The sequence below is a fragment of the Aptenodytes patagonicus genome, chromosome 10, assembly GCF_965638725.1.
Source record: "Aptenodytes patagonicus chromosome 10, bAptPat1.pri.cur, whole genome shotgun sequence".
Lineage (NCBI taxonomy): Eukaryota > Metazoa > Chordata > Aves > Sphenisciformes > Spheniscidae > Aptenodytes > Aptenodytes patagonicus.
Genome location: NC_134958.1, coordinates 4,832,240 through 4,847,299, shown reverse-complemented (window position 1 = coordinate 4,847,299; position 15,060 = coordinate 4,832,240). Strand labels below are relative to the sequence as shown.

Below are 15,060 nucleotides of genomic sequence, written 5' to 3'. Positions count from 1 at the left end.
TTTTGGATTGGGCATGAGCAAGGGCAACGTAAAGCTGTGATATCCTAAAAGCAGGACAGGAAAAAAGTCTAGTTCATGTTGTCATCCTTCTGTGCCACAGAAGAAAAACTACAAATAGCCTTTTCTTTATGGAACTTGAGTCACTCTCTGGCCACAACTGAGGAAACAAAGTCAAAACTTCGCACAGTCACACCTACCCAAGTCCATATCCTATACACAATCTTGGTACCTCATGAGAAGTTTACAGAAGCTCCTAATTTCCTCCAGCTCTCTTTCCTAGGGAGGAAGAAAACTCATTGAGAAAGGCAATCTGAATCCATGAAGTTATGTGCGCCTGCGTGTTCTGCTGAAAATGGCTCTTCCTCTGGGTCTGTGAGTGAGCCCAGATGCTTTTTGTAATTTTCACAGCTGTTTTTTTAGTTCTTAAGTCACTTTTTCCCCGCCCCCATTAAGTTATGGAAAGTCATTTGCTGCCACCTACCAGCACGGTACAAAAATTCTTGAGAGAAAGTGGAGGGCATATTCAGATACCTTTAACAGTTCCTCTGCAGATGTGTTTGAAGACTTTTTTAGGCTGGAGGGAGCATATTGCCTTTCATTTTGCCCTTAATGTTTTCCCCTAAGTTTAATAGTGAAAGAGAGAAGCCTTTATTACATTACAGTTGAAAGAGCCACACGCTACTGATTGTGCTCCCAGGAAAAGCATCAAATGATACCATAAACCTTCAGACAGTATTCAATACTTGAGGTCAACTTTTTCATAAGCAACATATTATTGAAATGCAGACAAAATGAACAGCAGGCTGGAAAACTAATATGTCTCAAAATAACAGCTGTTAAAAAAGCATTTTATGATGTCATGCTAAACCAAGATGTACAAGCGGAAAAGTTACTCATGGATTCAACCGCTATTCTAAAAGTGCTTTTCATGCACTATGCTATACAGAATCTTTCCTTTTTTTTAGAGACTGCACAGAAAGAATGTGTCAGTGACACAAAAGGAAAATTAAATAGACCCATGCACCTTTGCCAATGTTACCATCTAGGATGACTCTGAAACACCACCATTTCATTGCTAGACATGTATTTTCAATTTAATACATTTTTTTAAGGCTTTTCTTGTTCAGATTATTTATGAGACTCTTCTTTCTAAAGACTGTTACACATAATGGATATTCTGAAACAAGTTTTTTTCACGTAGCTGTTCCCATCACCCACTAAATATAAAACATAGAGCTGTTCCGTTGGATCTAAATGAACTCTGCTTGGTGCAGTACATGAAGGCCTGGCAAAGAAACGTAAATAATAAAGATTAATGGAATAAAGATTAATGGAATAAAGATTCCACCTTTTTACAGAATCCTGATTCTAGATTTCAATGAGTCAGAGCTGGCATATTTGGATTTTGGCAAATTCTCTTCCTCACTTTTTCAGTGAGGTTACATCTATGTTGCCTCTTAATAGCAGTGCAAAGCAGACTGTAACGAAGCTGAGAATCTGTCTGATAAGCTGTCAAAAATAAGAACTAATCTTAGCTTTGAAAAAATCCCAGAATTATGGACACAGCAGGTTCATAAAATAACACTTGGAATGAAAGCATAGCTACCATGAAAATCACGGTAATAAACAATCTCTGGGTAATCAGTGTTGAATAATCAAACTAGAGTTTATTTCAGAAATATCAAAACTACGTTCGAGAAAGCTAAATATTAGACATCTTCAGTTACTGGAGAAGCAATAAAATAATCTACAGAGGAATGTCATGCCAATTGCAATAAGAAACATTTACAGCACTGCTTCTGTATAGCATGCATACTTAACCAAAGACAAAATTAAAGCAACAAAAAATGCTATGTGTTAACATTTGAAAACTTTAAATATAAAGGAAAAACATGAATAAGAAATTTTGGTAATAAGAAAAAATATATGTCCAAAAATCTTTATTAAACACTGTACAAAACAAAATATTGCACTTTTAAATCAGACAATAAATATCTACAAAAGTATCTTACAAATGTTTTCTTTTAATTTAAAAAAACTGCTTAAAGAATCAAGACCCATTGCTGATTAAAAAGGTAATGATCAGGAATATCCTCTCCTTGCAGTCAGCCTTGGACACAATAGTCCACATTAAACATTTTCTATACAGTAGTGCTAATCTAATTTTCAGTGATGCAAACCCATTGTGCAGGAATGCTGTTTCTAAAACTGGTCTTACAGCATACCCACTAATTAGCATGTAATGTAGTTCAGTAACGTAACACAAGATCTAAGTCAATACAAGCATTCAGGCCCCCAACATGTGCAGTAGTTTGGAAACTACAAAAGAAAAAAACCATCTATCTGCTGCCTCCTATGGGGTTCTCTCTGCTTACAGCCCTCATGAGGCATAATCTGCGGTGTGGAAAATAATTTACCCAGGAATATCACAATCAGAATTTAACAAGTTGCAAAAGACTCAAATGGTTAATGGTCATGATGGAAAGCCATCTTGATGGAAAACTGCTCAAAGTAGATTTCTTGCAGTTGTCTCTCTTCATAGTTAATAATTCTTCCTTGGAAGTTTCTCCCCATTAACAGGGGAAAAAAATATTTATTCAGGACAGAAAATCTGACAGCCGTGTCTGGCCAGTTATTGGCTCCCCATTTGACTTGATGTGCACGAGAACAGCGCTCACAAATGTTTCATTCACAGCTCTGACAAGGAAGCCTTGTGTCTAATTTAAAATCAGTAGAAAAGTCTAATCATGCCAGAACTTTGATTGTACTTCAGTGACTGGAGCAGAATAGAAACAATGGAAAATGACACCTCATTTATTCAAAACAGATCTGTTGCTGTTTTGGAAACTGTACTAGCATCTACAATGTCTTTACTGCATACACATAAACACAAGCACCAAAAATGAAATGTACTTCTGTGTATCCATCCGACAGCTAATGTCAGTAAAACACATCCTGTGAGATCGACCCTCAAGCTCAAGCTGTTTATGAAAATGAAGTTGCTGCCAAAAATTTTACAGCTACAAGCCACAGCTTCTATAAATTTAAAAATTGTGTTAAATTTGATAAAACAATAAAAACAAAACCTAGGGGTCAATAGTTGCCGCATTCCAAAATTCTTCAAGGGATTTTGTGACTTTTTTTCTCCTAAGTTAAGGACAGTAAGCACTACCTAGTACTTTTAGATAATGCTTTTTCCCCTAATAAAATCACAACGTGATGGCCTGTAAAATTTTACAGATGATATGCCATGATGTTATCTTCCTAATCCAGACACAAAAATGCTTAAAACGTTAAAAGTTCCATTGCAAAGAGTGGATAATAAAAGTTCCCAGAAAAAATACCCTCTCCAGCATATCAATCTGCAATACTGTTTTTTCATTAGCCCCATGTTTCCACTTAACTGTTACGACTAATGTCTTATTTACAAGTATATACTTTGCGCAGGCTAGTTTAATGAACCTCTCTTCTCATCTCGTCACTGCAGCATCATGAACTTTCCATAGAAGAGTTACATTTCTTGACATGATTGACAACATCTTTGTTTGTGGATGTCTATCAAGCATAACTTTAGTTGCTTTACAAATGTACAGTAGTGAGTTGTATCCTTGCATTCGCCTTCTGAAAAATATATTTAAAGATTAAAAAGCTTTATAACGGACAAAAGATAAACAGTAGAACTTACCATCGTAATTGTAAACAACTGATGGATTCCTGGTAGCTTTGTAATTATTTTACTTTGCATTTCTGGCAATAGTGGATTCAAAGCTAAACTAGGTCACCAGTAAGAGGTGTGATCTCATTGCATTCATTTACCTATTGTCTGTTTCAGAAAACTACCCCACCTTTCAGGAATTAACAGCTTGCTCAGAAACTTATGAGTCACAACTGGCACGGTCACGTAGGGAAGTTTGCATAAAACAACTTCCCAAATATCCTGTTTCTAAAAGTGCTTTTGAGGCTTTAATATCAAACTGGCCTACTCAGAGAAAAATAACCCCAGGATTATGAGGTGCTCCTTGGAGAGGATAGTTTTACCTTTGATGTACAACCGAATGCTTGTAGAATCATTAGTGTACAACTGTGAGTCACTTTCTAATATAACTGCTACAAACTATTACTATGCTCATATATAAATAAACATTTACATACTGCCACAGGATGTGACATTGCAGTGTTGCCAGGTCACTGGTCTCTTCCCCCATCCGCAGTACTGATCAGCCACAGGTTTGTTACTCTTTCTGTGTACACAGTACACTCGTCTTGACTGAAATCCACTCCCACAGTCCGCGCTGCAAGGCCTCCATGGGCCTGTCCGCCAATAGACATCACATGCCTCTGAAGAACAGTTTCTTCTGACAGGAGATCTGTGGAGGAAAAGAAATGGCGGTTAAATGTTTACTTTTGTGCTAAGCCTTTATTCACAGAATGATAGAACCGATGCTGGAAGGGACTTCTGGAAACTGGTTAGTCCACGCCCCCGGCTCATAGCACAGTAAACTAGACCAGGCTGCTCAAGACCGTCTCCGTTTGTGTTTTGTGTATCTTCAGGGACAACCTTTCTGGGTAACTTGTTCCAGTGTTTGAGAACCCTCACAGTAAAAGTTTTTTCTTACATTTAAGTTGAATTTCCTGTATTTCATTTTGTGCCCATTCATCATGCCTTACTCACGAGGAAAGACAAGACAAGGCCCTGTTTCTTTAAACCAATTCCTTAATCCTGGAATAGAACAAATGTTTTACCTTTAGGAAAACTTAACTGACCCTGAAATGTTGCGTACTGGATGCTGCAAGTGCTTCGTGCGTAACCTCTCTCCTGAACACGAGTGATATTTCTATGCTGACACCAAACCTCCTTGAACGGTTGAAGCTGCCAAAGTGAAATCCTGACTCTTAGTAGTAAGTGGAAGTTTCACCATGTACTTCAGTGGAGCCAAAATTTCATTGTGCGTGCAGCAAAAATGCTTTAAAATGCTCACAATTCAGAAGCAGTTCTATAGCAAGAAATACGAAGGGCTGGGTTCAGTAATGGAGAAACACGGTAACAATTCCCTTGTATGTACTTGTTACCCATTTATTCCCTGCTCTTCACTGCCCTACCTACACATTTGGTCTGGAACAAAGTTTTGTGCCCCCAGACCCTCACGTTCCGTTTTAATTTGTCTTTAATTCAGCCTTTTTGAGATTATGGTGTTTTACAGAAACTGCCATCCATCCACGTGCTATAGCATAGTCGCAAGCGAATCTGCTGATTAAGATTCTGTGGAGGTGTATAGCCTGTACTTTTCATACCGAAAGGAGTTGTTTAAAGACAGTAAAAGAAATTAACAGAGTTCTTACAAAGAATGTGTACCTTGAAGTAAAAAGTCATACCTTCTCAACCATTCAGTTTTTACATACCTCAACAGTACATACCAAGAGGCAGAATGAGATCTATTTATGCAGAGAAGTACACCTTATTTCAGTAACCATAAAATAGTAAACCAATTTACATGGTCCACAAAATAAGGCCCAGGAAAACTCTTATTTTATAAACTTTGGGCAGCAGTAGACCAGAATAAAAAGTAATATCAGAAGAGACCTAGTTCAGCAGTAATAAAAAATGTTATGGCAGATCACTCCAATTTCTACTTTCTTTTTGGGAATCAAGATTCTCTCACTCTATTTCTAGCTTTGCCATTAGCACAGTGGAGGACACATCAAATCCATTACTCTCCCTGGGTTCCTGAATTCATCCAGTGTATACAAAGGCATGGCCTCCTTTCCTTGTGTTTGATACATAAGAATTTGCATATTTATGCTGCATTGACAATCCCGTATCTTTAATTTGATCGTCTAAAGAATCTAACTGGTACTGCTTCAAACTGTGTACCTCTTTCTTTCATCACAAGAAGAGTTTGGCACCAAAGATCCATTACGAAGTTGACATATAAAGTGACGATGCTGTAAACCTACAGGGCGGCCTACACAGCGACCAGAACACTAAAAAGTGAGAGAAAAGGGTGAGGGGAAAGAAAAAAAAAACCAAGTTAATAACAACAGAATCGCCCTTCTAGGCAGTTACCCAGTTACACAACCCAGCCATAATTCTTGATCTGTGTGTCTCCTTCTTCAAATATATCACACCTCAGTTCGGGTAAGGCCTAGATATTTTGGATTCTCTGTGTGTAATTTTGCCAAGATACTGACTTTCCTACCTAATCATAAAGCTGAATCCATTGTCTATGCTCTCATCCTTTCACATCTCTAGTGCTACAACATTCTTTCCGTAGCTCTGACAATCACAAACTTGCCTTGCTAACACCTGTATCAGAAATGCGGCAACAGCAATTCTCTTAATTCATTACTTGGCTCACTGAATAGTAAATACTGTGTTAATAATTATAAAAATCGTATCAAAATGTCCACAAGTTTACTGCAGAAATGAAGAAACATAGAAAACATGGGAAAGCAGATTTCTGTGAATTAAATATTGTGGCAACTGCTTTTGAAGCACATTCATATATCTTTCTTTGGGGACTTCACAAGTACAGCTATGCAAACTGTTCTTATAAGACTGCGATAAAAGCAATATACTAGCTTAAAAAATGGAATACATAGTAATGGATTAGCTTATAAAATATACTGAAACGAATACTCAGGTTTCAGATCACGTCTTTGACAAATAAAAGTAGCTCAGACATTACAAAATGAAAAAAAAACAGGATTTGTAATTCAGTGGTCTGAAAGGTAATTACAACTACTGCCACATAGCTCTTCCTCTGTGCAAGAGAATAGGTGTTCAGCCAGTGGTATGACGACACTGATGCACCTTTATAACATAAGGACTTTCCAGACAAGCTCTGTAACTCACCTGTCCTTTTGTCTGTATCGTCCCCACTGTACACAAATGACCCGTACAGGGTTTCCTTCCCACAGGACGATCTCTGTGCGTACAAGCATCTGGCAGCAGTGTCAGCACACTGCCATTGGCTTTCACTTGTTGACAGGTTATTTGTCGATAGCGAAATCCATTGCCACAAGATGCAGAGCACTCAGACCATGGACTCGTTACCCACCTACAGGACGCAGGGACAAATTTATAGCAACTACGAATGCATGGCAAACTTGCTGGTAGTTTGCAGCGATCCGTTTGCAAATAAAAATCAAAAGAACCTGTCATTGCAAGTCTTAGATGTGAGGAAAGGTAGAATCAGCTTTTTCAGTTGTTAAGCAAGATCTTACACATTTGGTTAACTGATGGTAAACTTTTTAGCAGGGCCTGTTGCGACAGGACAAGGGGGAATGGCTTTAAGCTAAAAGAGGGTAGATATAGACTAGATAGAAGGAAGAAATTTTTTACGCTGAGGGTGGTGAAGCACTGGCACAGGTTGCCCAGAGAGGTGGTGGATGCCCCATCCCTGGAAACATTCCAGGTCAGGTTGGACGGGGCCGTGAGCAACCTGCTCTAGTTGAAGATGTCCCTGCCCATGGCAGGGGGGTTGGACTAGATGGCCTTGAGAGGTCCCTTCCAACCCAAACTATTTATGATTCTGTGATTCTATGACTTCTAAGACAACTGTGGCTCAATATATGCTAACAGAAGTTACAGTGCTTGTTACCCAAAAGGTTATATTAGGTAAACCCTACAGACCCTGCTGGATTTAACATTTCAGAAGGAAGGACAGCATACTTTTCCATAACTAATAAAATGAACGGTACTGATTTAGTTACTACTAAGGTGAGGGTGTCATAACTCATCCAAATTTATTACATCAAGATCTTGCTAGATAATGGCTAAAGCAGAACATGTTATTTATTGATTAGAAGTTGCAAAGATTTAGTCTGTCTTGGCAGCTAGGAACAATACTGGGGAAGCAGCAGGTGGTAATACAATTTATTTGACTTGATCTTTTCATAAATCTAGGCTAGAAATAGAGAACGGGACTTTATGTGTAGCACAACTGTGATAACAGGAAAAATATTCTATTCTCTTTAGCAATTATTTCATTTTCTTACAGTCAAACAGTTTATATCCATTCAAGGAAGATTAATCTTTCACAGTCTGGACCTTTGTCTTTTTCTCCCTTTTAAAGCTCAAGTACTTTTGCAAACATTTGGTGCAGTGCATGCCCAGCAAGTCAGCAAGGCCCAAATTTGGCAAACACTTAAAGCGCAAGTTAAGTACATGCTTAAACCCTTATATTTGCTTAACTGTCCTCTATGCTGTGCTGGAGAGAAGTGAATAAACAATGCAAAACGCTTTGAATAGTAAGGGCCCATGACCGTACATCTAAAGCCTTTATAATTCTAAAGAGTTATACTTTCTAAAGCGTTGCCTTGGGATGAGAAGATCGTGCAGAAATCAGTAAGTGAGGAAATGGAAAGGGAAGTCTGAACGTTTTGCACTTCCCTCCCAGGTCAGTAATCACGGGGAAGGGGGAGAGTTTGGAGGCACTAGGAACCAGGCACAGGGCTATTTTCCAGGCATCTGGGATGCGCTTCCTAGATAGGAAGTGTGGAATACTTCATGAAAGAAAAACAATTTGTATGTTAGCATACATGTATAATTCAAGGTAGAGTTACTTAGGTTAGTATACACACAATTCCCTTCCACTGGTAAATTCATAGAGCCAAATTAAAAGCAAAATAAATCTAAGCATTTTAATAAGAGAGAATTTAGGTCCCAGTCTGTTTAGCCATATGAAATAACGGATCTTTTTTGTGGTGAATACTCTGGGTCCAGTGATAATCAGATTGTTAAGTCATGCACTACAGTCCACTGAAAAGGCATGACCTTGCTCAGGGGAGTATCAGGCCCTCTAGCATCCTCCTAACTGTCATCTGCTCTGAAGGGCTGGATTTTAAGAGGGAAACCTGCAACTGAGTCTGAGTGTTTCAAACTATTAGTTCTACTTCAGTATTTTTCCACTGGCAAAAAGTTTGCTTGTTATGGGCTGGCTGGAGTTCAGACTCACAATTTAAGATGATCTGGTTTTTTGGCTGCTAATAATGAAATATAAACAAATTTCTCCTGATATTTATCTGTTGCTATGTTTTCTGTATTTAGAACAGAGTTTAGAACATACTGGCAAGATGCACTCCCACAATGTCAGCTAAGGTCTTAACACTTCTCTCCGAACATTTTCCAGTGAGAGACAACTCCAAAACGTGTGCATGACTTCTCATCCCTCAAGGATTTTTACACTGCTGACAGTGATGGCCAATTCTTTTAAGCAACGGAAAGCATTTGTTTTGAGGACTCCTGTGGGATTTCCTGCTAAAAACCTAGAGCAACGCCTTGTTGAGCTGGAATGCTCAGTGCAACTCAAGAAATCTAGAGGTAAGGTTTTGGCTTTTGGAATCAGATGTTGTGGTATACTTGCCTGTGATATAAAGATTTTCTGCCCCAAGATCACAAGGTACCCCAGTTGATCCAGTGAGAAAATTGGCGGGGAAGGACATGCAAGGAGCGTGACACTGTGGTGAGGAGCATTAGAGACAAATGAGGTATTCCACAGGAAACATCCTACTCAGAGCTCTGCTGGCACGGAAGGAGAGGAGCTGAACACAGATTCCACTCACGAGTATCCTGGCTGCTCTAAACATGACGAGTTTTCTCTCAGGGCATTGGCACAGATTCCACAAAACGGGCACATCGGTGCCTCAGGGAGACCTCCAGCTTAGCTTTCAAGGTGTTAGTGTGGTAGCAGCAAGACTTGCTGCAGCAGCATGGAGACTTGCACAGATCTCCATCTTGTTCAGCTGAATCAAGCGTTCCCCTACTTGCTTGTGATCCACTTTCACATCTCTCATGCTTTAGGGTTCGTGATGATGTGAAACCCACATTTCAGACTCAGAGTATAAAGACAGAAACAATCTCAGGAGGTTGTGAGTGCATTTTAATACACATAGAGCACATGGAAATAGAGGAGAAAGGAGTTTACCTGGCAGGGCAGTCATCTGTGTTGCACGACTGGTAAATAATCACTGGCTTTTGCAGCTCTCTGCATAATGATTCATTTACTTTCTGCTTCTCTGCATTCATGCACTGTAGTCTTCTGGAGCGGGTTCCTGAATGCCCACAGCTAGCAGAGCAAGTGCTCCATTCAGCATATTCCCATTTATAATCTAAGAAATGTAATTGAAAGTAGTGTGAGAGAGGCACTATACATTAAAACTGTGTAACATTTTAATTGATTTGGCAGCATATTCTGTAAGCTAGATAGATACCACATCCTCTGTAGAAAAGCAAATATTTCAGCATGGTGAAAAGGGGCCAGAAGCCAAAGTAGAATTTAGTCCTACTCAGCTTCCCCTCAAGTTCAGCCCTTACATATGAACATGAAGTTCTCTAGAAGGCAAATGGGATCAGCATATGTGCGCGTGAAGGGCAGAACCTGGCTCACAGTAGGAACTGATGAACTTCTTTTAAAACTTTCATAACATTTTTATACAATGAGCATTAAAAAGAGGAAACTGTAAATCAGGCTCTCTAGGTTTCCTGCTGTTCTACAGCGAGTATATTCTGAAGAAAACTCATCTTACTCCAGACACTTCACATAATTTCAGGATTTAAGAGAATCCTGTACTAAACTATAGAAAAGTATTTAATGCATAAATAATCTGCCACCAAGGCATCTGGCAAGATGAAAAAGGAATTTTGTTTTAAAGAGCATTTTATATAAAAACCCAATCACCTCTAACAATTACTACCTTTATATTTAGTCACAATTCCACACTTATCCCTTCCCCCACAATTCTTTTTTTTGACGCTTGGTAAAAGATGAAGTACTATGCAATGTTGACAGATTTTTATGTGATCACAGAAAGAGTCAGATTTTTCTGTAATAACCAAGAATAATTGATAGCTACCAGCTGTGTCCACAGGCTCACTCTTCCAGCACATAATGAATTCTTTAACTTATTGTTTTTCAATGTTTCCTTATTACTTCTGGGTTTCTTAAAATAATACAAAAGGGCCTTTTTCAAAGTAGAAATAGTTAAATTTACTGACTGCAACTATGATGGAGAGGCTGTATTGTTTGTTTAACTAGGATGATACTGCTCAGAAGTGCCCTCAATATGCCTACTGTGCAAAAACCACCAAAGGAGATTTTGCAGTCTTACAAATGCATGGGTATTTCAGTGATGAAACATTTACATAAGCAACAATCAGAGTTAAAGCTCACGACTGGAAAATGGAATCTCCCCAAAATACTGACCAGCCTCACTGGAAAGGGTGTTGGGCAACCAAAAGGCGGTCCAGCTAAAGACTACAGGTGGATAGTTCAATACCTGGCTAGACCTGTTCAGAAATTCTAACTTTAATGAGATCTATATTAGGACCAAGGCCTGGATACATTTTTTGATAAACTCTATTAGGATATTTTCTGATTCGGTTCATAAATATTTTGATTTACTTTTGATTTAAAAAATGAACATTTTGATCATAGGTATGTTTCAGTAAAATTACTTTGTAAATGTAACTGACTCCCCAGCCCCACGCACACAGAACCATTCTCCATCATAAAAGTAATCCACTGGCAGTCACCGAGAGTACACTTACACACAGTGTGTGAGATTTGCAAGATCTGATCTTACAGCTCGAGTCCTTTGCACATAAACAGTAAGCCAAATCATATGGATAGGATGATAGATAAATCACATACGAAAACTTTCAGTTTCAACAGATACTTGGTTTTAAACCTGATTTGCATTCCCTGGGTATTGCCTGGTTAGAGAGTATTTTTTTTAAACTGTCAAATGGAGTTCGGTGCTTTGCTGCCAGGCTCTTAGTAGGATCCAAGTTCCTAATTCTCTCTTTTAAAAGCCCAATTATAACGTAATTAATTTCTAAGGCACTTTAAATATTTACAAACTTTATAAAATGTTTGCAGATGTAGCCTATTGTCCTGCTGGTGCACAGGTAAGATTCTTCTCAAATTCAACTGTAATCCTCAGATGCACATTTTATAACCTACTAATGGAAACGTAGTTTTGTGCAAGCACATTACATTGGAGAACACTACAAAACAGTCTTGAAAACTTAACACCGAAATTGATGAGTGTGCCGTAGTACATTCATATGTTTAAGGGTGACTACAATAAGATGGCTACCACATCATTGTAATGACGCTGGAATATGACAATTATATTAAAATTGTTTTGATTATAATTGAGAACTTTCCAAAGATGACCTCAAAGTCAGTTTTGTTTCAGTTTGGTGGGCTATCATGGCAGCAATTTTTATGATTTGCTGAAGGAGAAGTTAAGAAAACCTGCCTGATTTAAAACTGCTTAAGCAGCAAGACACCGAATCAGGCAACATTCTCTCAGCTTCTCAGCTACGCAGGTAAGAAATGAGGACCCCCCCATGATATTTGGATACACATTAATTCCCATATCCAACTCTGAGTATGGACATTGTCTATTGACTTAAATGGGACTATTCACATATGTGAAGTTAAACGTATTTATGAATTACTTTCTATGTACAAAAGCACGTTAGGTTTCAGGAAAGTCTTTACACAGTGAAAGAAAATGTTTTAAAATTTAAGAATTTGTCATATAATTTTCAACAAACCTTCCTTCTTGACATTTACCCAAACTGACATTGGTTTTGCATTAGCTGAAGTCCAACATTGGAATTGTCCAGCAAATTGACCAGAGTTGGTGTTCACCTCTAGGATACGACCCCCAACCAGGGTTCGGTATTCCAAGGTCTTAACTTCCTCAATTGGACTATCTCCGAAAAGCCAGTGAACTGTATTTCTGTAGCTGGGCAGCACCGGGCAACCTAAAAATCAACAGCATTTTAGCAGGTTTTTCTAAACACACTGAAATGTTTGTGAATAAGTATGTATGACTGTATGATTCTATGTAAAAGACCTTACCAGTCTAAATAAAAACAAGAGTATGCATAAATTCACTGAAGTCAAAGCTGCGGCCCAAAATCCTGACTGCCCCTTGAGGGTTATCAGCTGTGTAAGCTGATGTTTACTTACCATAGTTCTTTATATTTTCCCTTTCAGTGAGCTCTTACAAACTTAACTCCTATATGAATGAAGTGGGTGGGGGGAACAATTATTTAAATGGAACGAAGATTTCATCCCAGACTACAATATGCAAATAGGTTTGTACTGAAAGAATTTCTATCTGTTTTAGAAAGGCGTCATAAACACATTAAATGAAATTGCTGCATTTTCATTCCACAGGCACAAGCAGGGATGGAAACAGATTTTTCCTTTAGACAGAAAAATAAAAAAAAACATTCTAGAGCTCAGCTGAATCCCCTCCCATCGTTTTCAAGTGAAGCTCAAAGAGAAATTACACAGCTTCAGTCTCATGGTGAGTCACCTAGATGATGCCTAAAGGGTCACCATTTTAAAACATTTTTTGAAAAGCTGAATCAAAAAATAATTGTGTGTCTTACTTTGAGGCTCCCTCCCTGATAACAGAAAGCTGAGATACGGTTAGGAAATCCAGAAGGTCACCAAAGCCAGACTCTTAGGAATTACACTCACTTTCTCCATGGGGCCGTCTCCACTTTAATGAAATGAATAAACAATATAATTTAAATGACAAAGCAAAAAAGACAACATACCTATTCTTAGTGGATCTCCAGGTACCACACTGACATTTGTACCAATTCCAGATGCCATTAGGACACGCTTTCTTCTGCTTCCCTTTGATAACAGGGTGTTATTCTCCATATATTTTTGTTCTGTAACACAATGCATAAGAACTCTTCTTAGCAAGAATTAAATCAGGATGCTAAAAAAAAAAAATGTATCAAAATATCCAACATGCTAGTTATGAAGCAGGAGGATAATAGCGCTTTGGAATTCTTTAGGATCAACTTCATTTATGCAGTTAAATTGCCTAACAAATATACTTCAGATATGTAAACTGGGAAACGCAGAAATTATTTATAATGTTTATGCAAGTTTCTAAATTAATCAAATTTACTGAATTTTATTTCTTAGAAAAATAAGCCTGTAACAGTGTAAAAACAAGATTTACAGGATGTATGATGTATTTCCTGTTTCTCATTACAATGTTATCTGTGATTTCATTACCAGTCATTCACATACAGAAATCTTAAGAAAAATAATTCTCTCAATGGAATCAGGCCAAGTCCTCTGTTCCATTGGATGGAATTATAACAAAGTGCTACAACAGAAAAAAAAAGAAGAAAATCTCTTAAAATCTCATTATGCATAGAGATAGCATGAAGTATGCAGAATCATATGCCTATCACTATAGCAACTCCTCCTTCTTATCATATGCCAGACAGAATAACTGCCAAAAGTGTGGGCAATCTGTCAGTAACACACAGTTCTTGCCACTTAGTCAACACTTCTGTTTTAACGAATGTGCATAATAGCTGTGTTTCTCCTTCCAGAATGGTTTAAATCTTTTGTTATATTCTAACTTCCGTGGGTTCACTTTACATCGGTTCAACGTTTTTCCTCAGTGTGCAACGTCTGTACAAAGCCTCCTGCTTGTCTGCCTAAACACAGGGACACACAAGTCTCCACAGAACCACAGTGAGGCCAGTCCCATACCGGCAAAAGGCTAGTTGCCTTGTCAGTCCTTACGAACTTTTTTCCGGAAGGCTGCACAGATTTTGCTCTACTGCTTGACTGCCCCAGGACAGGCAGCGATTGCTGTAGCGAAGTCCAAGAGGCTGACACGATGTTGCTTTAGACGACATCGAGTCAGTGCAATCTGCAAGTCCTCCCATTTCATTGCAGTTTTGCACAGCCAAAAAAATTGCAGAATTTGGCCCTCTCCTATCCACTCAAGATTTATTTAAACTAATGTCACGTGACCAGGAATAGAAACGAAGTTCAGACTCTTGTGAGCAATCTTCCCTGTCACGTCATTATAATAATATTCCTCTCTGGAACATCTGAAGTTTTGATGTAGTCCAGGAAAACTGAAACCAAGAAGGGAGCTTCAGTCTACACTCATCCTCACACAGAGGCTCCTATTATGTCTTTGGTACGTCTTCCCTGGCCAACAGATCCAAACATCTACAACCCGCCCTACACATGTGTGCCTAAGAAAGCAAGC

The 15,060-nt window shown here is 38.5% G+C and overlaps 1 protein-coding gene across 4 annotated transcripts in view; it reads right to left on the bottom strand.

Moving 5' to 3' along the window:
• Positions 1 to 1,645: 1,645 nt before the first annotated feature.
• The window catches only part of ADAMTSL3 (ADAMTS like 3), a 189,513-nt gene continuing 176,098 nt past the window's right edge, over positions 1,646 to 15,060 (bottom strand). For 2 of the 4 annotated variants that reach the window (XM_076347884.1, XM_076347885.1), the window contains exons 25-31: positions 13,586 to 13,705; positions 12,566 to 12,778; positions 9,927 to 10,110; positions 6,854 to 7,058; positions 5,873 to 5,982; positions 4,153 to 4,367; positions 1,646 to 3,621 (exon numbers count right to left, since the gene is read on the bottom strand). In XM_076347884.1, the coding sequence (XP_076203999.1) occupies positions 3,512 to 3,621; positions 4,153 to 4,367; positions 5,873 to 5,982; positions 6,854 to 7,058; positions 9,927 to 10,110; positions 12,566 to 12,778; positions 13,586 to 13,705 (1,157 nt within the window). In that variant the 3' untranslated portion in view covers positions 1,646 to 3,511. Of the gene's footprint in view, positions 3,622 to 4,152; positions 4,368 to 5,872; positions 5,983 to 6,853; positions 7,059 to 9,926; positions 10,111 to 12,565; positions 12,779 to 13,585; positions 13,706 to 15,060 lie in introns of those variants that run through there. The other 2 variants (XM_076347886.1, XM_076347888.1) reach the window with 2 other exon arrangements.